Source organism: Monodelphis domestica, chromosome 6 (genome assembly GCF_027887165.1).
Source record: "Monodelphis domestica isolate mMonDom1 chromosome 6, mMonDom1.pri, whole genome shotgun sequence".
Taxonomy (NCBI): Eukaryota; Metazoa; Chordata; class Mammalia; order Didelphimorphia; family Didelphidae; genus Monodelphis; species Monodelphis domestica.
This window is the reverse complement of record NC_077232.1, coordinates 19464742-19491592: the sequence shown is the minus strand read 5'-3', so window position 1 is coordinate 19491592 and position 26851 is coordinate 19464742. Positions and strand designations below refer to the sequence as shown.

General features: G+C 39.5%; 2 protein-coding genes across 2 annotated transcripts; both read left to right on the top strand.

Moving 5' to 3' along the window:
- Positions 1 to 793: 793 nt before the first annotated feature.
- LOC100025743 (olfactory receptor 9Q1-like) lies at positions 794 to 2840 on the top strand. Its single transcript, XM_001376547.4, has one exon. The coding sequence runs from the start codon at positions 1251 to 1253 to the stop codon at positions 2184 to 2186; it is 936 nt and encodes a 311-aa protein (XP_001376584.2). The 5' UTR covers positions 794 to 1250; the 3' UTR covers positions 2187 to 2840.
- Positions 2841 to 20988: 18148 nt separating this feature from the next.
- Positions 20989 to 22349, top strand: LOC100025765 (olfactory receptor 9Q1-like). Its single transcript, XM_001376561.5, has one exon. The coding sequence runs from the start codon at positions 21227 to 21229 to the stop codon at positions 22175 to 22177; it is 951 nt and encodes a 316-aa protein (XP_001376598.3). The 5' UTR covers positions 20989 to 21226; the 3' UTR covers positions 22178 to 22349.
- Positions 22350 to 26851: the final 4502 nt, after the last annotated feature.

Sequence of the window (26851 nt, the reverse complement as noted above, 5' to 3'; positions counted from 1 at the left end):
CTGGAAAGCTACATATGATATTTGTTCTTAGCAAAGAATCAGTAAACAAATAAATTCTATTACTGACACTGAGATGGAGGGTAATAGGTAGAATTCTAGATTTGGAGTCAGGAAGACCTGGCCTTGAATTCCTGCCTCAGATACATGATTCTAGGAAAGTCGGTGTCTGTGCTCCATAGACTTCTTACCTGTGACAGGAAGGAAATGGACCTAATGACCTCTAGGTTCCCTTCTAGCTCTGCCAAGTGGCTGCCAGTGCGTCATCCTTCTAAACTCTGGAAGACCCCCAGACCTAGGCTCAGTGTGGACCTAGAGTTGTAGGTAATCTAAAGTTTGAGAACTCCCTGGAGTACTTAAAGGACAAAGGAACAGATCATGGCAGTTCCCACATGTTAAACAAGCCACATTTCCCATAGGACTGAGTGTCAGTTGCACTTAACTCTGTCAGCCTCAGTTTTTTCATCTGTCAAATGAGCTGGAGAAGGAAATGGCTAAGTCACTTAATGCCTTTGGCCATAGGTATCCTGATCTGTAAAAGGAAGGCATAGAATTAGATAGAATTCAATTAAAAAAATTGGCCAAGTGGCTACTCTATGCAAAGTTCCTAGTGATTTGGAGGGGTTGATGAAATAGAAGGGGGTGGGTGGCATAGTCATATTTGTGTTTTAGGACACATTGGCAACCGGGTAGAGAAGGGAATGGAGAATGGAGAGACGGGAAGGAGAGAGAATTATTAGGAGTCTATTTAATAGATAGAGTGCTGGACCTGGAGTCAAGAAGCCCTGAACTGAAATCCAGCTTTAGCTATTTCCTGGCTGTATGACCCTGGGAAAATCACATAACCTCTGGCTGCTTCAGTTTGCTCACTTGTAAAAATGGAAATAACAGCACTTATCTTCTAGGGTTGTTGTAAGCATTAAACCAGATAATATTTATAAAATACTCTGGAAACATTATTATCATTATTCAAGTCCTTCAGCCTTCCTGGGTCTCAGTTTCCTCCTCTGTCAAATGAAAGAGTTAGAATAGATTCACTCCAGCTCAACAAACATCAATGAAGAACTTGTTTTAAGCAAGGTTCTAAATTCATGGCCGTACCATGTTCCTGGACAGTAGATCTCATCACTTGAAACTCACCTTGATGGCAGCCTACTGGTCCCCATCAATTCATTATAGTCTTAGAAGCATAGTGGTTTCAGTAGGATCCTGACCTGAATCTCCTCTTTTCCCCAGTAAGAGTTCCTGGCCTCATGGCTATTGGAAATGGCACCACAGTCAAGGAGTTCATCCTGCTAGGCTTCACCAACCACTCTGAGCTGGGCACTCTTCTGCTCTTGGTGTTTCTGACTTTCTACCTGCTGATGCTGCTGGGTAACCTGGGCATGATCACCCTGATCTGGACGAATCCTGGGCTCCACACCCCTATGTACTTCTTGCTCAGACAGCTGTCTTTCCTAGATGTCTGTTTCTCCACAACGGTGTTACCTCAGCTCCTGGTGACCTTGGCCAACGGCAGAGCTGTGATGTCTTATGAACAATGTGCTACCCAGTTCTTCATGTTCACTTTCTTTGGCTCCACCGATTGCTACCTCCTGGCTCTCATGGCGTATGACCGCTATGTAGCTGTGTGTCAGCCTCTGCTCTATGTCACCATCATGACACCCAGGAAAAGACTAAAGTTGGTGACTGGGGCCTACATTGGGGGCTTGGCTAATGCTATTTTGAGGACCAGCTGCACGTTCTCACTCTCCTTCTGTGGAGACAACCAGATTGACTTTATTTTCTGTGACCTCCCACCCTTGCTAGAGTTGTCCTGTGGGGACACTTTCCTACAAGAACTCTTAATTCTGCTGTTTGCTTGTTTTGTGATCCTGGCCAGCCTGGCCATGATCCTGGTGTCCTATCTGTTCATCATCAGGGCCATTCTGCAGATCCGCTCAGCTGGTGGGAGGGCTAAGACATTTTCTACTTGTGCCTCCCACATGACTGCTGTTGGGCTCTTCTTTGGTACTCTGGCATTCATGTATGTTCGCAGCAAGTCAGGAAAATCCCTAGAAGAGGACAAGGTGGTATCTGTGTTCTACACTGCAGTGATCCCCATGTTGAATCCTCTCATCTACAGTCTAAGGAACAAAGAGGTGAAGGAGGCCTTGAAGAAACTTCTTAATAGGCTTAGGTTATCTTAGGCTTTCCAAAGTCACTGAATGTGCCAGTTGTGATCCATTTCCTCTTTGGTGTCATCATCATTCTGGGCTATTAGCATCATCACGGCCAGTGACAAATGTCCTGAACATCTGTGAGGAGATCGGCTCTGTGCTATGTAAATAGAGTTATAGGAGACCTTTCTACAAGGTACTTCAAATAACTCAGTGCCAAGAAAGGGCAAAGATAAAGTGGTAAGCTGAAAAAGGCATTACCATTTGTTGGAGCTGGGCAAGCCAGCCAGGGGATTAATTGCATGATGGCAGTAATGGAAAATAATTAATTTGGTTGATTTTAAAAATGATGAAAATAGAGGAAAAATGAAATGGATGACCAGTGACTAGAGGACAGGAGCCAAGACTCATATTCTGCCAAGACACTGGCATGGAGATGTGGAAATGATTCTTATGATTCATTCATTCATTTGTAGTATCTAATGGCTTTGGAATTTAGTGTTGACTAACCAGTCCTTGCTGCTCCCTCTTCCATTCTGGAAATGAGAAGAGCAGAATCCTCCCCAGGGACCACTTATTTGGAGGGGGATGTGACCTTTTATCCCCCTCACCTTTGTCCCTCCTCACCTTTTTCACTTTAGAAATCTAATCAACTTAATATATTTTTTTAAAAGCTTACTTTTAGTCCAGGGAAATATAATTGTTCTCAGGTCCCCATTGTCTCTTTCCCTGCTTTTTTATGGGATTTGTGTCAGATGGAAAATTATTAATACAATCACAATAGCTCAAAGCCCCCAGTTAAAATGTTTCTAATATTTGAATAGAACTTTGACTCTATGTCCTAATATAAATATTGTATACTTCCAGATAACTTTCCCCATGCTCTTTTGATTGACATTGGATTTAAAAAATAAATAATAATAATAATAAATAAAAACCAGGATACAGAAAATGATCAGATAAATGAAAGGAGAAAAGTATATAGTATTACCTATTTTTGACAGATGTGGAAGGGGACATTGAGATAAAGGAAGACCTTCAGCACTTCCATTAACCCTTGAAGAGATGATTATAACCAGCAACTCAGTTTGACTTCTTTGTTCCAGATATCTTCAGGGACCTGATAGATCACTTGAGTATCATCCTTTTCTTTAATTATCCCTGTGTTGCTGATTTTCTTCACTTGAGCTCTTGAAATCTTGGCAGGAAGAGGATCTCCAAACCTATCTTCACCACTGTTTCCAGGGGACTGTAGTCCCTGCTCCTTTATCTCACCAATTATGTACATTTCCCCATAAAATTCCTAGTTGTGCCTGAAGTCCACCTTATGGATAGTTTGCTATAGTTTTAAATAGCTTTCTCAGAGATGAGAAAGAATGCTTATTCTTCTGAACTACAAATCCCAGAATGTCAGTCAATTTCAACAAGGATTTAAGTACTTGCTTTGTATAAGGCACCCTGTAAGTTTCTGGGGATAGAGATCAATATGAACATTCCTTGCCCTCAAGGAGCTTACATTCTACTTCACTGATACACTACCTATACAGAAAGGTAAGAGGCAAAAGTTTAAACACAAAATTATTTTGCAAATGGAGAAGCAGAGAACTTCAAAAATTTTGTGATGGGGTAATCAGTAAGGACCTTATTGTAGGAGGCAACAGCTGAGCTGTGGCTTGAATTCCAAAAGGCAAACATAAGGAAGAATGATCCATGGTCAGTAAAAGGGAGCAACAAGATCATTTAAATTGGCTTGGAATAGATTCATCCCAGAAATGAATGGTCTCTAATGAATGAATGAATGATATAACTTAAAGCCAATACAGTTTCCCTAAATAGTGGATCAGAAAAAATTTTTGACTGTTGAATTGAAAAATTTAATTTAATTAATTTAGAATGTTTTTCCATGGTTACATGATTCATGGTCTTTCTTTCCCCCCTCCCCCAGCAATGTGGGTTTTACATGTGTCCTGACTTTTGGGAAATCCTTTATAATGCCCACCTCTCAGATGTTTTCTTGTTTGCTTTGAACTAATTAGAGCAGTCTAAAAAGATAATAATATAAATATACGAGAGTAACTTAGGGTAATAAAATTTCTTTTTATAATATTATATATAATAAAATATAAACAATATTATGTTTTTTGCCTTAAAACCTTTTTTTTTTTCTACAAAGGATTATTAGATTTACAGCTGGATGAAGCCTAAGGAATCTTCTTGCCCAACTATTTCACTTACAGATGAAGAGAGTAAGGCCCACAGAAATTAAATGAGGTGCATAACTTATACAGTGGCAGAGCCAAGGTTTGAACCTGAGACCTTGTTTCCAAATGCATTGCTTGTTCCAACTGATCCATGACGTTTTTAGGACTGGTCATTGTTTTCACAGTATTATATTTAGTTCATGGAGTCACATATTTGCAAGAATGTTGTAAAAGTGACTCTGGTCTAATATATAGTTTATGAGATTCTGAGATGATTTTTGATCAAACCTTCTAATCTAATACAATTCAATGAACATTTTTTAAGTACCTAATCTGTGACAGACCCTAAGCACCGAGGATACAATTAATAAAGAGATAACCCCTGCTTTCAAGGAGCTTACAATTTAAAGGGGGAGGCAAAACACAAAAAGGCAAGAAAGCATGAAAGGGGAGGGTAGACCAGGGGGCTCCTGGTGCAGGGGCATCTTGTTCCTTGGAGTTGGAAATGGATAGAGCAGGAGATGCAAAGTGGAGTGAGCTGAGAGTCCAGTTTCTGCCCTCTATAAAGGAAGTAGTTCTCTCTAGTCTTCCAATAAGAGGGGAGAGGGGGCTGAGGGAGGTTGTGTCAATCAAGGCTTGAATTGGCAGTATGGTGATAATATATTAGAAATGATGAGCTTAACCTGAGAGGGACATCTTGTTCCATGGAGTTGAAACAGGTTTCCTAAGATGACTTGAAAAGACTGGCTGGGGTTGTTGAACCCTGAGAATAGAAGATGGCATTGGATTGGGGAGGGGGAAGAGGGCATGATTGTTATCTCCAAGTATTTGAAGGGCATTCATGTGTGGAAGAGGACTTAGACTTCTGCTTGAGCTCAGAGGGAGTAGAATTAGTAGCAGAGGTTAAAAATTGCCAAACAAAAGATAGAATTCACTTCAGTAAAAGTCTAATCAAGACTTGAAGCCATCCAAAGGATGGGCTGGATTCAGAATTCTGAGATTCCCTTTCTATGGAGTTCTTTTTTTAAAATTTTATTTAATTAGATGATTTAGAATGTTTTTCCATGGTTACAAGACTCATGTTCTCCCCCCCCCCCTCCCTCCACTCTTTTCCTGTATCTGACACACAATTCCACTGGGTTTAACATGTGTCATTGATCATAATAATAATTTTATTTTGATAAGTTATCAGCATTCAATTACAGGTTTCTCATGCTATAGAAAAGAAGTTTCCCACAAGGGATATGGTTACTGAATTATCCATAAATCATCAAGCTGTTGAGAAGTCTTGAAATTCTTTTGACACAAAGAAAAAGATTAAGTTGAGTTACAAGATTGCTTTCTTCTTAAGCTTGGAAGAAGAACCAGAGTTAAATTAATTTAAATAGTGGTCAAGAATAGTTCAAAGTTTGTGAGAAAGATATTTAATTATCTCTAGTGTTTGCACTTCTTAAATCTTGCTCTATATTTTATCACTTTTGTAATGTAAGTGATTATTAATGTGCATCTATTTTAATAAAGAGTCCTAATTTCACAGATCAGTCTTAACTGAAGAGGAAAACACGCTCTGCTGTGTTCTCAGTTATACTGTGCCAATTGAAGCCAGGAGATATTTGGACCTTGAGCTAATGGCTCAAGAACCATTCCCCTCCTTATTGTCTTTTTTGTTCCCCTCTGCATGCTTTTTGATTGGACTCCATTATGATCTCAGAAATCCTCCCACTAGGAAATTCATCATCCTGTGAAAATGCATCAGCTCCGGTACTCACATGGTATCTACACTTAGTTCTTCCCTGCTGATTGGAATCCTGAGGCCAAAGCAAGGAACTTCTCTCAAGTTTCCATTAAAAAATAATTTGTTTGTATCACCTAAAATATCAAGATACTTAGTTAAATTATCTCTTCCCATCAGAGAAGGCATTATTTGACAAAAAGATATGTGAAAATATATAATTATGTCATATCTATTTAGAGCTTCTTTCTCCAGAAATAGACATACACAAGTCATTCCTTAAAGAATATTACTGTTGCTGCATATAATGGTCTCTTGGTTCTGCTTCTTTTGTTCTTTATGATTTCATGTAGATCTTTCCATGTTCTTCCAAAATCAACCTGTTTGCCATTTTTATGACACATAATATTCCATAATAATCACGTACCAGAAGTTTAGTCATTCCCCAAATGATGGACGTCCCTTCAATTTCTAGAGCTTTGTCACCTCAAAAAGAAATGCTATAAATATTTCAGAATATATAGTTTCTTTTCCTTTTTCCTTGATCACCTTAGGAAATAAATAAGAGCAGTATTGCTGGGTCAAAAGGTATACCCAGTTTTATAACTCTTTGAGTGTAATTCCAGATTATTCTCCAAAATGATTAGTTCAGTTTGAAGTTCTACCAAAAATGCATTAGTGTTTCCATTTTCCCATATCCTCTTCAATATCTGTCATTTTGTCCTTTTATCATTTTAGCCAGTCTGATAGGTGTGAGATGTATTTGTCTAATCAATAATGATTGAGAACATTTTTTTCATATAGTTATAGATGGCTTTTATTTCTTCATTCCCAAACTGTTTACATATTTTGACCATTTGTCAATAGGGGAATGGCTCATATTTTTAAATATTTGACAAAGTTCTTTCTTTTTATATTTTAGATATAAAATATCTTTCTAAGAAACTGCCTATAAAAAGCAGGATCTAGGGAGGTAGTGGTTAGAGGAAAATTAGATTTCTGAGGAGGAATAAGACATAATGAGAGGCAAAGAAGGAAAAACAATGAAGAAAATAGAATAGAGGGAAATACACAATGAATAATTATAAATTTAAATGCAAATAAGATCACTTCATCTATAAAACAGAAACCAATAGCAGAATGGATTAAAAATTGAGCCTCCATTTAAAGAAGTCTCCTGGGTTAGCCATCTCTTCATTTCCTATCAGCTATAGTACTTAACTCTATCATGCCCCTACGCCAGGGCACCTCTCCTTCTCCTTCTCCCTCTTTATCACTTTCCTTTTGTTTACTGCTTCCCCCATTGGATTTTAAGTTTCTTGAGGGCAGGGGCTATCTTTCTTTTTTGGATATATCTCCAGTGCTTAGCACAGTGCCTGGCACATTGTAGGTACTTATTAAATGTTTCCTGAATAGGGGTAGCTAGGTGGCTCAGTGGGTAGAGAGCCAGGTCTGGAGATGGAGGTCTCAGGTTCAAGTCTGACCTCAGTCATTCTAGCTGTGTGACCCTGGACATTTAGCACTAATTGCTCAGCGGGTACCACTTTTATGCTTCAGAATCAGTGGTTAGTATTCTAAGACAGAAAGTAAAGGTTTAAAAAAATGTTTATTGACTTAGTCTCTTCTTTTTTTAAAAAAATCTGTCAATACTAAGTCTCAGTTCCAAGGCAGAATAAAAGGAAGGGCTAGGCAGTTGGGTTAAGTGACTTGCCCAAGGTCACACATCTATGAAATGTTTAAGGCCAGATTTGAACCCAAGTCCTCCAATCTCCAGGCCTAGTGAGTGCTCTATCCACTGAGTCACCTAGATGCCCCCTCCACTTCCTTTTCTTATTCTGTCTCTATTAATTCATATTGAGATCGCATTAGTTTTCCTAACCACTAATGGAGACTACAGCTTCATATTGAGCCTGAAATTCCCTATAACCTTGAGATCTTTTTAATAAGTTGATTCTTTGAATCTAAGTGTGATACTCAAAATTATTCCCAATAAATTTCATCCTATTCTATTTAGGCTAATTTTCTAGCTTGTCAAGAACTTCCTGAACCTTGATGGTCATTCAGGGTGCTATGCATGTCATCCTGCCTTTGTCCAAGGCCCTGAGAAAAATAATGCTCAGCCCAGGATGATCCCTGCAGCATCGTCCTGGAGATTTCTTCTGAACTGACACTGAACCTTTAGGAATATCCTTTGAATCTGACCATTCAATTAGTTCTGAATTTACTGAATTGTATCATCTAGCACACATCTCTCCTACTTGTGTGAATGATGAGCGTGAGAGATTTTGACAAATGTTTCACTAAGATCTACATATATATTTATCTGATCTATCAGTTGAATAAAATATGAGAGCGAGAGACAGAGACAGACAGAGTGAGACATAGAGGGAAGAAGGAATGAGGAGGGAGAGAGACAGAGAAACAGAGATGAGGTTAATCTGGAATAATTCCTTGACGAAGCCATGTGAACCCTTTCTGGGTACATCTTATGTTCTCAAGGTTTGCAATGACCATTCTTTAAGTATTACATTCTAGGATTAGACCAGTGATTGCTCTCAGTGGTCTCTTCCCTTTTGGGGAAAAGCAGCATGTTTTCCCCCTTCACTCTTCTTTTACCTCTCCTTTTCTCTCCCCCTTCTCAAATATCACTGACAGTGGCTCAGCAATGAAATTTTCCAGTTCCTTCAGTATCCTATGATGTAGTTTATCTGGGCTAGTGCCTTGATCTCACTGAAGGCAGCTCTCTTCTGATCTTACTGATCTTGGGTATCAACCCTCTATTTTTATCCTGCCCTTTGTACCCAAAAGATTGTTTTCCTTGGCAGAGAAAATAGAGCTGAATCACTCCATCTTCTCTCTGCTGTAAGTTATTGTCACATCTGTCTTGAACAGTTGCCCCATCTCTTCTTTGCTCTTTTTCTTTCCTCAGTATAACTAAAGTAAAATCTAGCTTTTTTGGGACCCTTCATTTTCATCACCTACCTCAGCTTATTCTGGATACTCAACACTATTTTATGGGATCATAGAATACTTTTCTAGTCATCTTTTGCTGTCTGCCCTTACTGCCATCTTCATTACACATTCAAAGTTATGATTATGTAAAAGATGGTTATTGACTCCAGCCCAATGGAAATATATATGCGAGTATGAATAATGGAGCTCCTTCATGAGGATTCACTATTTACAGCAATCAGAACTTTAGCTGTATATGGATTTAAACAGCCTTACCTTTCATCTTAGAATCAATACTGTGTCAAAATTCCAAGACAGAAGAACAGTAAGGGCTAGGCAATGGGGGGTAAGTGACTTACCTAGGGTCATATAGCTAAGAAATGTTTGAGGTCAAATTTGAATCCAGGACCTCTCTTCTCAAGTCCTGGTTCTCTATCCACTGAGCTATCTAGTTGCCCCATATATCTGGATTTTTAAAATTGAACTTTGTTGTTGAATTTCCTCATCAATTTCTTCCTCACTGGCATGATTTATTTTGTGTCTTTAGTTTATTCTTATGAGTTTCTAGTCCTTCTTGGACTGACTTTTAGGAGAAATAGGGAATTATAGGTACATGTCAGCTAAAACACAAGTATGGACTTAGACTGGGTTTTTGCCCTTGGTTGCCTCTTCTATTTCTTTGCTGAGTATATGTGATTAAATAGTAACCCTGAGATGAATGTGCCAATGGCTCTGCTTAGTGGCCAATAGGAGAATTGTTTCATCATTCCAAGGCTTTCAATACTGAGCTATTTTCTTTTCTTTTTCCAAATTTTCTTTTTTCAATTAACATTCTTTTGTTTTTTTTCTTCCTCCTATTCTACTTCCTCCTCCCAAAGAAAAAAACAAAAAATAAAATCTTTATAACAAACATCCACAGTGAAGCAAAATAAACTGGCTGCATTGGCTCTCATTTTGCATCTTGTATTCACGGCATCTTTGTCCAGAGATGGATAACCATGCTTTACCATTGATTCTCTGGAATCATGATTGGCTTTTTTTCTTTTTTTTCTTTAGTCAATTTAGAACATTATTCCTTGGTTACAAGGATCATATTCTTTCCCTCCCTCCCCTTTCGTAACCCTTCCTGTAGCCGACATGCAATTCCACTGGGTATTACATGTGTCCTTGATCAGAAGCTATTTCCATGTTGTTGATGTTTGCTCTAGGATGTTCATTTAGAGTCTACATCCCCAATCATGTTCCCTCGACCCATGTATTCAGGCAGTTGTTTTTCTTCTGTGTTTCTACTCCCACAGTTCTTCCTCTGGATGTGAATATTGTTCTTTCTCATAGGTCCCTCTGGGTTGTTCATGATCTCTACATTGCCACTAATGGAGAAGTCCATCACCTTCGATTGTACCACAGTGTATGAGTCTCTGTGTACGATGTTCTCCTGGTTCTGCTCCTCTCACTCTGCATCAATTCCAGGGGGTCGTTCCAGTTCCCATGGAATTCCTCCACTTTATTATTCCTTTGAGCACAATAATATTCCATCACCAACAAATACCACAATTTGTTCAGCCATTCTCCAATTGATGGGCATCCCCTCATTTTCCAATTTTTTTGTCACCACAAAGAGCACAGCTATGAATATTCTTGTACATGTCTTTTCATGACTGGCTTTTGCATAGGTGAGTTCTTCAATTTTTCAAAGTTGCTTTTCTTTTCAATGATGTTGTTATTGTATAAATTATTTTCCTGGTTCTACTCATTTCATTCTGCAACAGTTTGTACAACTCTTCCCAAGTTTCTCTCAAATCATCGCTTCTGTCATTTGTTATGGAATGATAATGTTTCATTTGTTTTGACATTCTTCCATTGATGGGCATCCTTTCAGTTTCCAGTAATTTTTCATCACAAAAATTGCTGCTGGAAATGTTTTTGTACATATAGGTCTCTTCCTTCCTTCCTTCCTTCCTTCCTTCCTTCCTTCCTTCCTTCCTTCCTTCCTTCCTTCCTTCCTTCCTTCCTTCCTTCCTTCCTTCCTTCCTTCCTTCCTTCCTTCCTTCCTTCCTTCCTTCCTTCCTTCCTTCCTTCCTTCCTTCCTTCCTTCCTTCCTTCCTTCCTTCCTTCCTTCCTTCCTTCCTTCCTTTCTCTCTTTCTCTCTCTTTCTCTCTTTCTCTCTCTCTCTCTTTCTTTCTTTCTCTCTTTCTCTCTCTTTCTTTCTTTCCTTCTCTCTTTCTTTCTCTCTTTCTCTCTTTCCTTTGTTGCATAGACCTAGTAGTTGTATTTCTAGGTCAAAGGGCATGTAAAGTTTAATGACTTTTAGGATATAGTTACAAAGTGCTTTCTTGAATGCCTGGGCCAATCAACACTGGCCTGGCCAGCGGTCAAGCACATTAAACTGTCAACAAATGTTTAATGTGCTTATTGTCCCACAAGTGAGCTGTTTTCTGGGAAGTGATCAGGGCACAGGTTTAGTACTCCAAAGGGAGTATACTGTAATCCAAGCAATGCTAGAGAAAGGTGAAATAATCATTGAAGCAAGTCAAGAATTATAAAGCAGTCTACTTTTGCCATAGATCCAATACAGATCTGTGAAATTGAAGTCTCCCATCAATACTATATCATGGCTCCATTCCTGGATTGTGATCTGTTTGCCACACATTGATTGCCTCTTCCTGTCCTGATTGTCTGTAGTCTATGCTAATGACAATAGAACTTCTATTTTTCCTTTGGTTACTCTTCATCTGAGGGCTTTCTCTTATGTTTATTCCCACAGATTAATAATAATAATAATAATAATAGCTAGCATTTATATCATGCTCAAAGATCTACAAACATCTTATTTTTTTTACAACACTACTGGGAAGTAAGTGCTATGATTTTCCCCATTTTACAGGTGTTTGTCTTAGTCAAACAGAGATTAGGTGACTTTTCTAAGGTCACACAACTGATAATGTGTCTGAGGTCAAATTTGAACTGAGGTCTTCTTGACTTTAACTCTAGCACTCTCTCCACTGTGTTACCCAGAATATATCTTAATAGACAATGATACTCATTCATCCACCCAGGCACATCCTTTTATCTGTCTTCTTTCTTTTTAATGTTATATTCATCTAGAGCCATATTCTGTTCATGGAACACACATGGCCAACCCCAGTGATATTTCAGAGGGCAAATCAATTTTCCTCCTTTGGTTAGGATCTCTGGTCTGTATCACTTGTTGCCCCATCCTTTGGGTACTTGTCTCTGGTGCTAAGAGGCCATTTCTTTCTTTCTTTTTTCTGGCTCTGTTCATGGATATTCTTTCTTGTGAGCCTCTGAGGAGCTCTACTGATGCCCACCTCTATAGAGTAGATTCCTTTACAGTATCTAGCTTGATGAATGGACATAGATGATCTCCTCTCCTCTTCCTTCATTCCTGATGCCTTTTATTCTCTCTACACTCAACCAGACAGGACTACATACCATTCTCCATTTATTTCCTTTCCTGCCTCCTTGGCTTTGTACAGGTGCTGTCTCTAAAGACTGGAATTTTTTCATTTTTTATTTCTATCGCACTCCGAGAGGACCACATATTGTGACCCTTGACATTTAGTAGCTTATAACCTAGTCGAGGCAGCTAGTGATGCATAGGAAAGATCCTGGAGTCAGGAAGACCTGAGTTCAACTCCAGTCTCAGATGCTGGTAAGTGTGACCCTGGGCAACTCATTTAATCCTCATCTGCCTCAGTTTCCTCAACTGTAAAATGAAGATAATAATAGCACCTTCCTCCTAGAGTTGTTGTGAGGCTCAAATGAGACCATATTTATAAAGAGTGCTTAGTTCAGTACCTGGCACACAGTGAATGTTATAGAAATGATTATCTATATAAATCCTTTCTCTTTTTTCCACGTCCGAGTCATTTTGTGGGATTGAAATGGCACCTAGGGCCCATCCATCTGTTTACAAAAAGGGCTCAGTGGAGATCTCTCTGGAGTCTTCTTTGAGAGAATAGTCCTCTAGATCAGTAGCTAAATCCCTCTCTCAGCAATTCCCCTTGGGACAGAGGCCAAACTAAAAGTCCTTCAGTCCTCCAAGCCTCTAAAAGCTTCCTCCAGTGGAATACCCTGAAAGTAAGGCTGGAATGGAGTTAGGGGTTGACCACTTGACCTGTTGTACTTGGAGTGGTCATTATTACTTAGGAGATAAAGCATAGAGCTCAGTCAATAGGAATAGGACCAGGTCTCTTAAAAGAAGTTGGAGTCCCCTTGGACATTATTGGCTATTTTCCCTGGAATCTCGACAGCAGGATCCTGAGGGCTGTTTCTTGCAGGGCAACTCTCCTTTCTGGTACCTTCTCCATCTTTCAGTTGGCCTACATTCTTTGTCTCCTCTCCCTCTCCTCTCCTTCTCCCATCCTATGGTTTAGTTCTTGTGTGTGTATTATCCTGGTAGATTGGAAAGAACACTGGATTTGAATTCGAGCTTTGCTACATTGTACCTATGTAAACTTGGACAAGTCACTTAACATTATTAAGCTAATTTTCTTATCTATAAAAACGAAGAGTTTGGATTTAATTATCCCAAAGGTCCCTTCCGGCTTATAACTTTTATTTTATTTAAAAATATTTTGTTTTGCTAAATATTTCCCAATTATTTGTGTTTTTATTTAAAAAATTTTTTTAAATTAAAAACCCTTACCTTCCATTTGGAGTTAATACTGTGTATTGGCTCCAAGGCAGAAGAGTGGTAAGGGCTAGGCAATGGGGGTCAAGTGACTTGCCCAGGGACACACAGCTGGGAAGTGTCTGAGGCCAGATTTGAACCTAGGACCTCCCATCTCTAGGCCTTTTATGTGTGTTTTTAAACAATCATTTTTTGAAATTTTGAATTTCAAATTCTCTCCCTCCTTTCTGCCCCCCTCCACTTTAGAAGACAAGCAATTTAATATCAATTATACATGCAAACACATTTCCACATTAGCCACGCAAAAGAAAAAATAAAACAAAAATGGAGAAAGTTAAAAAAAGCATGCTTCAATTTGCATTCAGATCTCTCTCTACAGGTGGATAGTGCTGGTTCATTTTCTTGATCAGAATAGTTGTTTTTCAGAGCTACGGAAAAAAAATTAGCTAAAGGTGGACTTTTCTTCCTTTCTTCCAGAAAGGGAAGGATAGATTCTTCCACGATCATGTTTATATATATTCCTTGGGATCAGCTTTGGGCAGAATTGTCCTTTTAGCCACTGTTCTTGCCTTCAACTTCCCCTCTCTCTTCTGTAAAATTGAGTTTTGAAGAAGACTTAGCCAAAGGCTCTAATGACTGCAAAGAACAGCTCATATGTATCCTGAGATAATAGTCTGGGCACATATGGGGTCCTTTCTCCATTCTTTTTTTTGGGGAATTTATAAAATTATTCATAAAATACAAATAGTGAGCTTCAGATGAGAGACCCTCTACTAATTGTCTAGAGGTGAGGATCTTTGATTTTTGTCAGAAGGAAACTTCCCAGCCAGTTGTATTCTTTGAATCTAAATAACCATGCCTTTTCCTGGATGTACTTTCTGAACTCAGACAAAGGATGCACAAAGGAATAAACATTTCTGCTTCATCCATAGATGTTTCTATGTCAAAGGAAATAGAATCATAATAAAGAAGCTATTAGAACATAATAAGAAATGACAGGAAGGAAGGAGAGTCAGAGGAGGAGAAATTGTGTTGATATTTCTTAGCTCTTGAGAGAAAGACTATTTGGTACATCCATCCTCCCAGAAGGGTCATTTCATTGTGATTGGAGTTGATTTCACAAATAGTAAGCATAGATAACCTGGCACAGCCTTTATTTTTCTCATGACCATGATCATGTTCCCTCCTGCTCCTTGGGAACCAGGAAGAGAAGATACAAATAAATACCTTTGCCACCGCTCGGTGAGCATCCTCATTTCCAATCCAAGAGCCTTCCTGCCCAGACACATTACATTTTCACACAGAATTGTGTTGTTCCATCCAGTTCAGTCCCGAGTCATATGACGTTCTCTCCATCTTTAACTGGACTAGAAAAAGGTACCAGCACTGTGCAAGTCCCAGATTTCTCAGCCAGGATCCAGGTTACTTCTTCCAAGGGCAAAGAATATATCCCAAAGAACTGTTCCCCTTGGCATTTATTATAAGGCCCCTTCTAGTTCTAGCACTCTATATTCCATGGTTCTACCCAGTTCTGACATTGTATGTTACAATGTTCCTTTAGGCTTAGACAATCTACAATGTAAGGTCCCTTAATATTTCTACATTCGGTTTTCTCAGATGTCATCTATTTTTGGTATTCCATGTTCTAAGGGTTCTCAAGTTCTAGATTTTAAGGTTCCTCTAAGCTCTAGCATTTTGTGTTCTAAACGTCCTTTCAGCTCTGATATTCTAGGTTCTCAGTTTTAGGATCCCATCCAGTACTTACAGTCTATGGTTTAGGTCCCTGTCCTCTCTGACAGATGTAAGGTTCTTTGATTGAGTCTGTCATCAGGAGGATAATTAACAAGTCTGCACTTGAGTAGCTTAATACCTCAGAACTTGTGACTGTGCCTTAGTTTCCTTTATTTGTCAAAACAAGCAGGGCAACTCCTCTCCTATTTTACCTTAAAGAATTATTTGGGGACACAATGAGAGCAAAGTACTCAGAGTTGAAAGGGTCTTCAGGTGTGCTGTTTTATCACCTTTTCCTTTTCCCCTTTCTCTGTATCTAGGGAGGGACTAAACTCTCCTTTGGGGCTTGACCCAAATGAGGAATGGCTAGGTCTGTTCAGTGAAGTTCTTTTTCTGTTCCTAGTCCCTGATCTATGAAAGCAAAGTGATTATTGGTGCTCTCCCCTCTCCTGCTGATCATTATGATACTTAGGGTTTTGGTTATATAAAATGTTAATGAATCAGGTGCTAAAAATAAAAGACATCCTTTCTCAGTCTTGGACTGATCCAGCACAATTAATGTGATCAGGCTAGGCTACCATGCCAACTTTTCCTCTGGGTAATTCTATTCCCAACCTGTATTTTCCCCTAAGAGCTCTCCTTTCCCCAAGAATAAAGGGAGAGATTGGGTGAAGTGCCTGCCTTTAAGGGAGGAACATTTTGAAGCCACAGTGTGTCCTCTCCTCTTCTCTCTGGGAGAGCTAGAGTCAAGCCAAGTCTTTTATTTACACAGCATCTCTTTCCTACAATCTGATCTCAGTTGGGGAGAGTGGCAACAAATAGAATTCCTGTCATCATTCCAACTGGGGAAACTAGAGCATGGCTGGCAGTGGATTAGTCATGGGACAAGGAGGGATGGAAACCTAGGATGACTCAATTCTTTCTTCCTGGATGAGGGAGGGAGAAGTGGAACATCTAACAGAACTCCAGGAGCTGGGATTTGAAGGATGAAGATAAGGAATGGAAAAAAGAAGACTCACCCTTTTTAGTTTTCCAATGTAAACCCCACTAGGTAACCTTAAACAATTCCATATAGGGAATAAGGGATCATCTCTAGAGACGTACATCAGCTGCCTGTTACTCCCTTGACTATCAGGCAGCAGCTAGAAATAGTGTTGTCTCTGTCATTTCCCAAGTCTGGTATTTGAGGCAGGGGTACAAAAAGACTTGTTCTTGACTCAGGTTTTATGTCTGTAGCAACTCTGGTGGCTGGTCTTTTAAAATAGGAGAGGCAGTATGGTACAGTGGAAAGAGTGTGGAATTTGGAGTCAGAGAACCTGGATTCAAATTCTGCCCCACTCCTCCTTACAACTTCTTTGATCTGGAATAAATTTCTTTGCCTCTATGGGCTTCCAATTCCTTTATTTCAATTCCCTATTAAATGAGGGAGATTTCAACTTATGATCCTTTATCTTCCTTTCCTATTTCTAGTGTATGCTGCTACTATTCATAGCTACCCAGGAGAGTATTTTGCAGATAGCCAAAGTTCACAGAATTATGGATCAAAAGAATCTTGAAAAAAAGCCTACTTAAGGCATGGTGGCTGGGATTTTGGCCCAAGGAACTAAATTTAGAGGGCACTGAATGTACTTGCACTCTTTTAGTAGCAATGAACAAAAATGGTACAATGGAAAGAACATTAGCTCTGTAGTCCAGAGGTCCAGGTTCTAGAAACCATGTCTAGTGTTTTACTACCTATATAATCTCAGAAAAATCATTTAGCTTTAGGGGTAGCTGAGTGAGTGGCTTAGAGGATAGAGAGCCAGGACTAGAGACAGGAGGTCCTCAGTTCACATCTGGCCTCAGATACTTCCCCGCTGTGTGACCCTGGGCAAGTCACTTACCTCCCATTGTCTAGCCCTTACCACTCTTCTGCCTTGGAACCAACATACACTATTGATTCCAAGATGGAAGGTAAGGTTTTTTTTTTTTAATCATTTAGTCTCTTTGGGCTTCACTTCCTCATCTATAAAATGAATGGTTGGATTAGATGACCTCTCTGATATGATGATCCTTTTATCTCATGGACAAGCTTAACTCATGATGGTTGAGAATCATTAACTCATGTAATGTTACAATATGGTCCTTCACCTCTCACCTCCTGGCTCCATCCTAGGTAAGTTCCTCTTGGCCCTGTAGTGGCCTTCCTAGAAGCAGACTCAGCTGGTCTCCAGGTTTCCTCCATTTACAACTTGGGCCCTGGCTTAAAAAAAAAAAGATTAGAGAGTGTGTATTGCACCAGTCTCAAGGATTGCTAGGTATGCCTTCATTGTCTTGAGGTGGTGACTTGCCTAACCTTACCTAATGAACAGATTGTGCGAGTGGGAATCCTCTATGGTTTTCTGATAATCAGGTCAGCCCATGATTTTGACACTTCTTCTGTATGAGTTTGCAGCCAGCAGAGGAGTTACTGCTCAGAAGGAGAAAGAGAGAGAGAGAGAGAGAGAGAGAGAGAGAGAGAGAGAGAGAGAGAGAGAGAGAGAGAGAGAGAGAGAGAGAGAGAGAGAGAGAGAGAGAGAGAGAGAGAGAGAGAGAGAGAGAGAGAGAGAGAGAGAGAGAGAGAGAGAGAGAGAGAGAGAGAGAGAGAGAGAGAGAGAGAGAGAGGGAGGGAGAGGGAGAGAGAGACAGAGACAGAGAGAGAGAGACAGAGAGACAGAGAGACAGAGAGAGAGAGAGAGAGAGAGAGACAGAGAGACAGAGAGACAGAGACAGAGACAGAGACAGAGACAGACAGAGAGACAGAGAGAAAGACAGAGAGAGACACAGAGGCAGAGACAGAGAGAGAAGGAGAGAACAATGAATGAAGCTGGAACAAGGAGAAAATCAAAAAGGAAGTTGGAACTTAGGTGAGGAAGATTATCTGGCTCATATGCAGACTATAAAGTGGCCCCATCCCATTTTTGTTCTTTGCCATCTGTTCCAATATATTGGCCAAAGTCTTGTTAATGCCAGAGTTGGAGTCCTTCTAACCTAACCAGATATCCTTTCTAGATCTCTGTGCTCTGTAGCATAGTAAAAAAGAATGCTGAATTTGGGGTCTGAAGACTTGAGCTCAAATCTTGTGTTCTATCTCACTACCTGAATGACTTTGCTCAAGTCCATCAAGTCAGTCAACAAGAATTCAAGGGCCTATTGTAAATCAGGTACTGTGCTGGGCTCTAGAGGTAGTCACACAAAAGAGAGACAGGGAATCTTCTGGGCTTCAGTTTCCTGATCTGTAAAAAATGACAATTGGACTAGATATCTAAGGTCTTTCTAGGTTTAGATTGAAGATATTATGAACTTTTCTAAAGGTCTCCAAGTTATTTACATGAGTCTCTGATTAGCAAGCTGTCTTCTTGAGTTTTATTAACTGTAAAATGAGGATGATGATTCTTGTTAATATGAAGGCTAATGTGAATCTTAAAGTCTTAGAGAAATATGGGCTGTTATTATTCAGGAAATATAAAATTCTAGTGACTTGAGAATCTTATTATTTGTAGGTTTAGTGTTCAAATGCTCATTAAATTTTTTTTTATTGATTAAGGAAATTTTTCTATGGTTCCATGATTCATATTCTTTCCTTCCCCTCCTCCCACCCCCTCCCCTAGCCAAAGCACAATTCCACTGGGTTTTACATGTGTCACTGATCAAGACCTAGTTCCATATTGTTGATATTTGCACTAGGAGGATCCTTTAGAGTCTACATCCCCAATCATATCCCTGTTGACTCATGTGATCAAGCAGTTGTTTTTCTTCTAGCGTTCTTACTCATAGGTCCCTCAGGATTGTCCTGGATCATTGTCAAATGCTCATTTTTGTGTTCTATAATATGTTTAGAATACTTATATTAAGCAATTGGAGGGATTTTGATATGAAGAAAGATATAGGTACAAATCACAGTAATGCAGCTTATTATCTGTATGACCTTAGGCAAGTCACTTACTCTCTCTGAGTCTCAATCAGGGTCTGGACTCTGTGATCTTGAGCCTTAGGATTTAGAGCTGAACTAGATCTAAGAGATCATGACATCCAACCTCCTCATTTTGGGACCTCCTCATTCCTTTAGGATCAATTCAAAGATGACTTAGACCTTAGTCATATAATTGATTGACTGCTTCAGTATTTTCTTAGAGCAGTTTTTTTCTGGTTGTGTATCATTAAAAAAACTGAAAGATGTTCAATTAACAGGGTAAAGACCAATAAAATCAAAGGAAATATCGAAGTTGAATTCTATTACTGCTGTAACTGGGTGCTACAAAAAAAAAAAGGTTGTGGAGGCCACGTTGCCCCACTGATCTGTTTTCTTGGTGAGAATGAAGTGTGGTACACAGCTATGAAGAATATAAGCTGAGTTACCAATAATATTCACAAATCTGCTCTTTCTGCCTGGTGTCTCAGTCTGGTTAAGTAACAACTTCTGTGCTGGTGAATGGAATGGTGCTATTTAGTTGTGGGAAATTTTCAATTTATTAATAAAAAAATAACAACAAATCTCTAGCTTTTTCAGATCTAGGGAAACAAAGTCAAAGGGTGGTAGAATCATTAGCCCATGGGCAGTCTCAAAGGTCCTTTCCAGACTAGAATCCTCTGACTTGGAGAGACAGGATGTTCTTCCAGGGGTTCTTAGCTTTTTTTTCATCATGGACCTCTTTGATTATCTCATGAAATATACAGACACTGTCTTAGAACAATATTTTTTAATTAAAAAATAAAAGGATGACAAAGGAAACCAATGATATTGAAATACAGTTAGAAACCTATTAAAACAAACAAATTACTGGATGCAGATAAAGAGCCCCTACTATAGGTGAAAGAAAACATTGACTTTTGAATCAGAAGACAGATTTGAGATTTGTTTCTGCTACTGGGCATCTCTGTGTTTTCTCATAATTTAATCAGTCAATAATGTCTATTAAGCACCTACTATGTGCCCATCACTATGCTAAGCTAAAGAAATATACAAGATAGTCCTTTCTCTGAAGAAGCTTACAGTCTAATAGGATAGATGACATGGAAACAATTATGTTCAAAGAAGATAAAGGTAGGATAAACTGGAGATAATCAAAAGAGGAGAAGACACTAATGCTAAGGGGGAATCAGGAAAAGTGTCTTGTAGAAGAAAGGACATTAGTCAGCACTTGAAGGAAGCATGGGAAAGCCAGGGGGCAGAAATGTGGAGGTCGAGTATTCAAGACATGGAGGACAGTCATTGAAAGGGCTTGGAATCAGAAGATGAAGAGTCTTGTTCAGGGAGGAAGCAACAAAGAGGCCGGTGCTGCTGGATCACAGAGTATGTGCATGTGTGGGAGAAGGTTTAGGCAAAGTATTTTGTAAACCTCACAGATCTAGGGACAAAGCATCTTTGTTGGAAAGTCAACAGCAGAAGAGGCAACACATAAAACCTTGCTCTTGGTGATGGCTGGGGAATCTCAGGCATTCATGTGCTCTCTTGGGGTATCCGTTTTCAAATTTTATATTTGTTTAAAAATTAAAATTGATCTGTGGGATTACAAAGAGCTTTCACATATGGATTACATTTGATCTGTACCCCTGTGATATGATGGGGGCAAGTACAACCCCCTGCAGAAGATGAAAGTTGAGTTTCAGAGAGATGATGTGACCCATTGGAGTCATTTAGCTAGTTAGTGGTTGAGCTGGGCTTTGTGACTCACAGAATTTTACATCTGGGGCTCATGTTTCTCCTAAATGAGACTAGTTGTCTCGTTCCAGGGTCTCTAATTCTCCTCTCTGGTTAGTTCTCTCAGGTACCACTGAGTAAATGGCTGGGAAGAATCACACCATCTTGACTGAGTTTTTCTTTATCACATTCACTGAACATCCAGAACTGGGGCTTCCTCTCTTCCTGTTTTTCCTTGGTCTCTATGTCATCACCTTGCTGGGAAATTCAGGGATGGTCATTCTGATATGCACAGACTCCCGACTCAGCACCCCCATGTACTTCTTCTTGAGCCACCTTGCTTCTGTGGACATCTGCTACTCCTCAGTCACCACCCCTCAAGTGTTGGCCATACTGCATGGGCAGGGGCTGGTTGTCTCCTATGAACGCTGTGCTGCCCAATTCTTCTTCTTCACCTTCTTAAGTGCCATTGACTGTTACCTCTTGGCTGCCATGGCTTATGACCGCTATGTGGCTGTGTGCCAGCCTCTTCTATATGTGACTATCATGACCAAGAAGACCTGTGTGGCCCTGGTGACTGCAGCTTATGCCGCTGGCCTGTCTGCAGCTGTAATACGCACTACAGCTGCCTTCACTCTCTCCTTCTGTGATGACAACCAGATTGATTTTGTCTTTTGTGACCTCCCACCCCTCCTGAAGCTTACCTGTGGGGACAGCTACACCCAGGAGATGGTCATCATTGTGTTTGCCATTTTTGTGATCCCTCTCTGTATGGTGGTCATCCTGGTATCCTACTTGTTTATCATTGGGGCCATTTTGAGCATCCCTTCAGTAGGGGGCAGAGTCAAGACCTTCTCCACCTGTGCCTCCCATCTTGTGGCAGTTTCCCTTTTCTTTGGCACGCTCATCTTCATGTACCTGCGGTGGAATGAAGGGAATTCTCTGCAGGAGGAACGAATTGTGTCTGTGATGTACACAATGGTCATCCCTATGCTGAACCCCCTTATCTACAGCTTGAGGAACAAGGAGGTGAAGGAGGCAATCAGAAAAGTCCTGAGGAGAACAAAGGTTTTCAGAAGTGACATAGGGTGAAAGAAACTTCATTGCTGAGCCTGTAGTACTCATAGTTCTGTAACTAGTTGAAAGTGCTACTAGAGCAAATTCAGTTGAGCTGGGCATGGGATGGCAAGGCTGTTACTCCAAGGGAAGTCAATATGGACATAGGTGCCAGGAGTGATAACTTGTCCTCCCACAAGTGTAGTGTGTGTGTGTGTGTGAGAGAGAGAGAGAGAGAGAGAGAGAGAGAAAGAGAGAGAGAGAGAGAGAGAGAGTTCTAAAGAGGGGTGCCACATGACATGAGACCTCAGGAGAGGCAGCATTTACCCCTTGAATCTCAGAAAGACTGTAAGTTGAGGCACAAAAGGAAAGGCATTGTCCAGGAGAAGCATGAAATCATGCATTGCTGGGGCAGAATTGTTCTCTCGCCTTTGGAAGATGTGATATTCTCCCCAGGATATTGGCATCCTATGAAAAGTCCCATTCACCTCATGTTAGTTTGATGAACCAAACACACAAAAAACATTTATTAGTCACCTAGAATGTGTCAAATTCTGCACTGGCATTGGGAATAAAAAGACCAAAGTGTCATATCAGAGAGCTTACATCATGATTTTGGGTGCCATGTCATCCATTATAACTCAGTTTAGTGGTACCTGAAGATTTTACAGGTACAGGTGCATGAGTAGACCATATGGTTAGGGGAAAGAATACTTGATCAAAGGTCAAAAGACCTAGGTTTGAATGTTGACTCTGACACTCAACCCATGTAAATTCTAAGCAAGTGTACTCTTCTTAGGTGTATTAGGTGGTTCTTCCTTTGTAAACTGGGGCTCATCATACCTGTTCACTTATTCTGTGAGATTATTTGGAGGAATTCAGTCCTTGAGGATCCAAGATGTTTCATTTCTTTACATTTCTGGTGCCTAACCCAGAGTCTGTCCCATAGTAGATGTCCAATAGACGTATGCGGATTTGGATTGAATCCAACAGCTGTGAAATTGGAATGGGACTAGCAGTACTGGCAGGAAAAGTTCCTTTGTCTTTTTGACACTCAGTTTCTTCATCAGTCAAGTGGAAGTGGATGAAATGTGCACTGTCTACTTCATAGGATTTTGTTTCGAGGTACAAATAAAGAGTATCCTTATTTACCCAAAGTTTTATACCTCAGTTTGTCATACATTCCCCTTTCTATTGACTTTGTTGCTTTTGAATACCTCAGGCTAACCTGGATTGGCTTCTAGTGATTTTTTTTTTGCTTATAGTACCATTTTGTTTATTTTTAGTTTTTATTAATTTAATTTTTTCCATATTGTTCACTTTTATAAGTGAGTAATCATATAAATCCAAAACTCCAAAACACAAACCAAAATGAACAACTGAAAAATCATATTTCCATCTGCATTCTGACTCCCATAGTTCTTTCTCTGGAGGTGATAGCATTCTTTATCAAAAGCCCCTCAGAATTGCTCTGGATCTTTGTATTGGTGAGAGTAGCATCTACTACAGTTGATAATTCCCAACATTGCTGTTTCTGTGTACAGTGTTTTCCTGGTTCTGCTTATTTCACTCTGCATCAGTTCATGAAAGTCTTTTCAGCTCTTTTTGAAATCATCCTGTTCATCTTTCCTTACAGCATAATTGTATTCTGTTACCATTTAAAATTTGATTTATTTTATTTTTCCCATATTGTTCATATTTATAAACAATCACTTTATGTTTAGTTACCAATCATTTTTGTATATAACAATATATGTAACATAACAATCATAGAACACATATGATTTGTTATAAATATGTAATAAATTACAATAAACATACTTATCCAAGAGAAACAAATTTTCACATTACATATGTCCAAAAATCCATGTTTCTCTCCTTTTTTCTCCTTCTCTTCTACCCATCAACCCTCTCCAGGAAAGCAGGTAATATGATATAGGATGCACATATATGATCACATAATACATGTTTCAATGTTTATCATGTTTTGAAACAAGAAATATTTCTTACGCTACAGAAAAATTCATGGAGGAAATACAATGAAGAATGGCATGTTTCAATCTGCATTCAGACTCCATCTGTTCCTTCTATGGTGGTGGATATTATTTTTCATCATGAGTTCATTGGAGTTGTATGGCCTTGTTCATAATAGTGAAATCATTTACAGTGGATCATCATACATTATTTGTTACTATGTATAACATTCTCCTGGTTCTGCTCATTTCATTTCATATCAGTCTTTCCATTTTTATGTTTATTTTTAATATTCTTTTTGTTACTTAGAAGTGAAACTCCAAATTGTGGAGATAGAATTTCATCAGGTAGGTTTTATTGACTGCCCACCCTGTGCACAGCAATCAGATACCCATGGTGTGCTAGCAAGTGTGCTGAACTCGGAATTGGAGGAACTCTGCATCCTGTCCCTAACACTTACTAGGGGAGTGACCGTGGTCAAGTCACTCAATGTTAATGCCCCCTGGGAGGGGCTGGACTGGGACCAGGGCTCCACAGGGAAGGAATGGTGAAAATAGTAAGAGGGAATGCAAAGGGAGAAGTAAGATGGACCTCACCTGAAGACAAGGGTGAGGGAAAAGATAAGAATCACAGTCACAATCACAGAATGGGATCAGGAGGGTCCCAATGCTGGTGGCAAAGGGTTCGAGTTTATTATGAACTTGGTAGGTTCTTTTAAAGGTAAAAACCACAGGAATGATAAACAATTACCCGTGAGAAAGGTCCTTGGGAAAGTGTAACAAAAATGTAGATAGTGCAGCTGGTAGGATAGTGGTTGGGGCAAGATAATGGTTCTAGAAATCATCTGGTGTTCATAGAACAGTCAGCAATCTTGTTATGGGAAACTAAAAGAAGGTGGAGGCGAGGGGACACTAGGACCCATTCTCAGACAGACCCTGAGAATTTGACCTCTGAAGAGGGCTCTCTCAGATCTTTAAGATAGACCCAGAGATATCAACCTATGACAACTCAAACTCTCCAAGCTAGAGTTTTTTATTTTCTCTGTAAAGTAGAGCTAATAATCCCTGCAAACTCCTTACCTTACAGATTTGGGAGTTTTGTTTATTTTTTTTCTGAGAAAACTGCTTTACAAGATTTTGAAATGTGAACTATGATGATGCTAATGATGATGGAGGACCTCAAATTGCTATTCTGGGAATCTCCTTGGGTTTGGATTCAAAATGCTTCAGTATAATGCTGGGCTGAGCCCTCATCCAATGAATCTCCCCCTGTAGACCACTAGAATTGATTATGTGGCCACATAGCTTATTGAGAATGAAAACAATTTTCTAAGTAAGAAAAGCATTCTGACAGCAAGAAGGCATTGCATGACAAATAGTATAATAGGTATAAGAAAAATGCCTATCCCAAGCTACCTCTTTCCATGATTCTGACTCTTAGTTGACTGCTGCTGCAAGTCCAGGGTTTCATGTTAAGTGGTTATATTAAAATTATTTTCAAGTCTCCAAGGACAGGGGTAGTCCAAACATGGTTATGTAATATAATAACCAAATATGGCTAATCAAGACATTCTGCATCCACACTTATATCATCTCTTTTTTTCAAACCCTCACCTTCCATCTTAGAACCAATATTGTGTATTGGTTCCAAGGCAGAAGAGTGGTAAGGGCTAGGCAATGGAGGTGAAGTGACTTGCCCAGGGTCACATAGCTGGGAAGTATCTGAGGCCAGATTTGAACCTAGGACCTCCTGTCTCCTAGAGATAGGCAATTAGGGTTAAGTGACTTTCTCAGGGTCACACAGCCAGGAAGAGGGTGAGGTCAGATTTGAACCTAGGACCTCCCATCTCTAGGCCTGGCTCTCAATCCACTGAGATACCCAGTTGTCTTCTTACACCATCTCTGGTACCTAGACAGGTACATTCCCTATAGTCCTATGGCCAAAGGGTCCTATACAAAAGGTGAGGTCTCAAGCAATATCCCATTGCATTATTTAATCAGATATGATATCAGCAGCAATGGTCAAAACATTACTACCCCATGATTCTACAGTAGCCCTCAAGTCTTTCAGAAACAGTAAAAAAAAATTGATTATTACATCACTCTGGGCATGATGGAATACGGCTCCCAGAAAGTCCCTGGCTATGACCTCAATCAGTCTTTCTTCCCACTTCTGTTGTCTTCTTCCTTCTCTGATTCATAATGAACTTTGTTATGTTTTTTTCAAAATCAGTAAAAAAATTTTTTTGGATGTTCAATGGGTATGGCACTAAATAGATAAATGAGTTTCAGTAGAATGGTCATTTTTATTGTATTGGCTTATCCTACCCATGAGCAGTTAATGTTCTTCCAATTGTTCAAGTCTAGTTTTAGTTGTGTGGAAAGTGTTTTGTAGTTGTGTTCATATAGATCCTGTGTTTGTCTCGGGAGATAGATTCCTAAGTATTTTATTTTGTCTAGGGTAATTTTGAATGGGATTTCTCTTTCTAGTTTTTGCTGCTGAGCTGTGTTGGAATTATATAGAAATGCTGATGACTTATGTGGGTTTATTTTGTATCCTGCAACTTTGCTAAAGTTGTTGATTATTTCGATGAGCTTTTTGGTTGAATCTCTAGGATTCTTTAAGTAGACCATCATGTCATCTGCAAAGAGCGATAATTTGGTCTCCTCCTTGCCTATTTTGATGCCTTCAATTTCTTTTTCTTCTCTAATTGCTACTGCTAGTGTTTCTAATACA

Bases quoted from the DNA above. Each gene is read 5' to 3' on its own strand.
- LOC100025743 (XM_001376547.4), top strand. From the start codon at position 1,251: ATGGCTATTGGAAATGGCACCACAGTCAAGGAGTTCATCCTGCTAGGC.
- LOC100025765 (XM_001376561.5), top strand. From the start codon at position 21,227: ATGGCTGGGAAGAATCACACCATCTTGACTGAGTTTTTCTTTATCACA.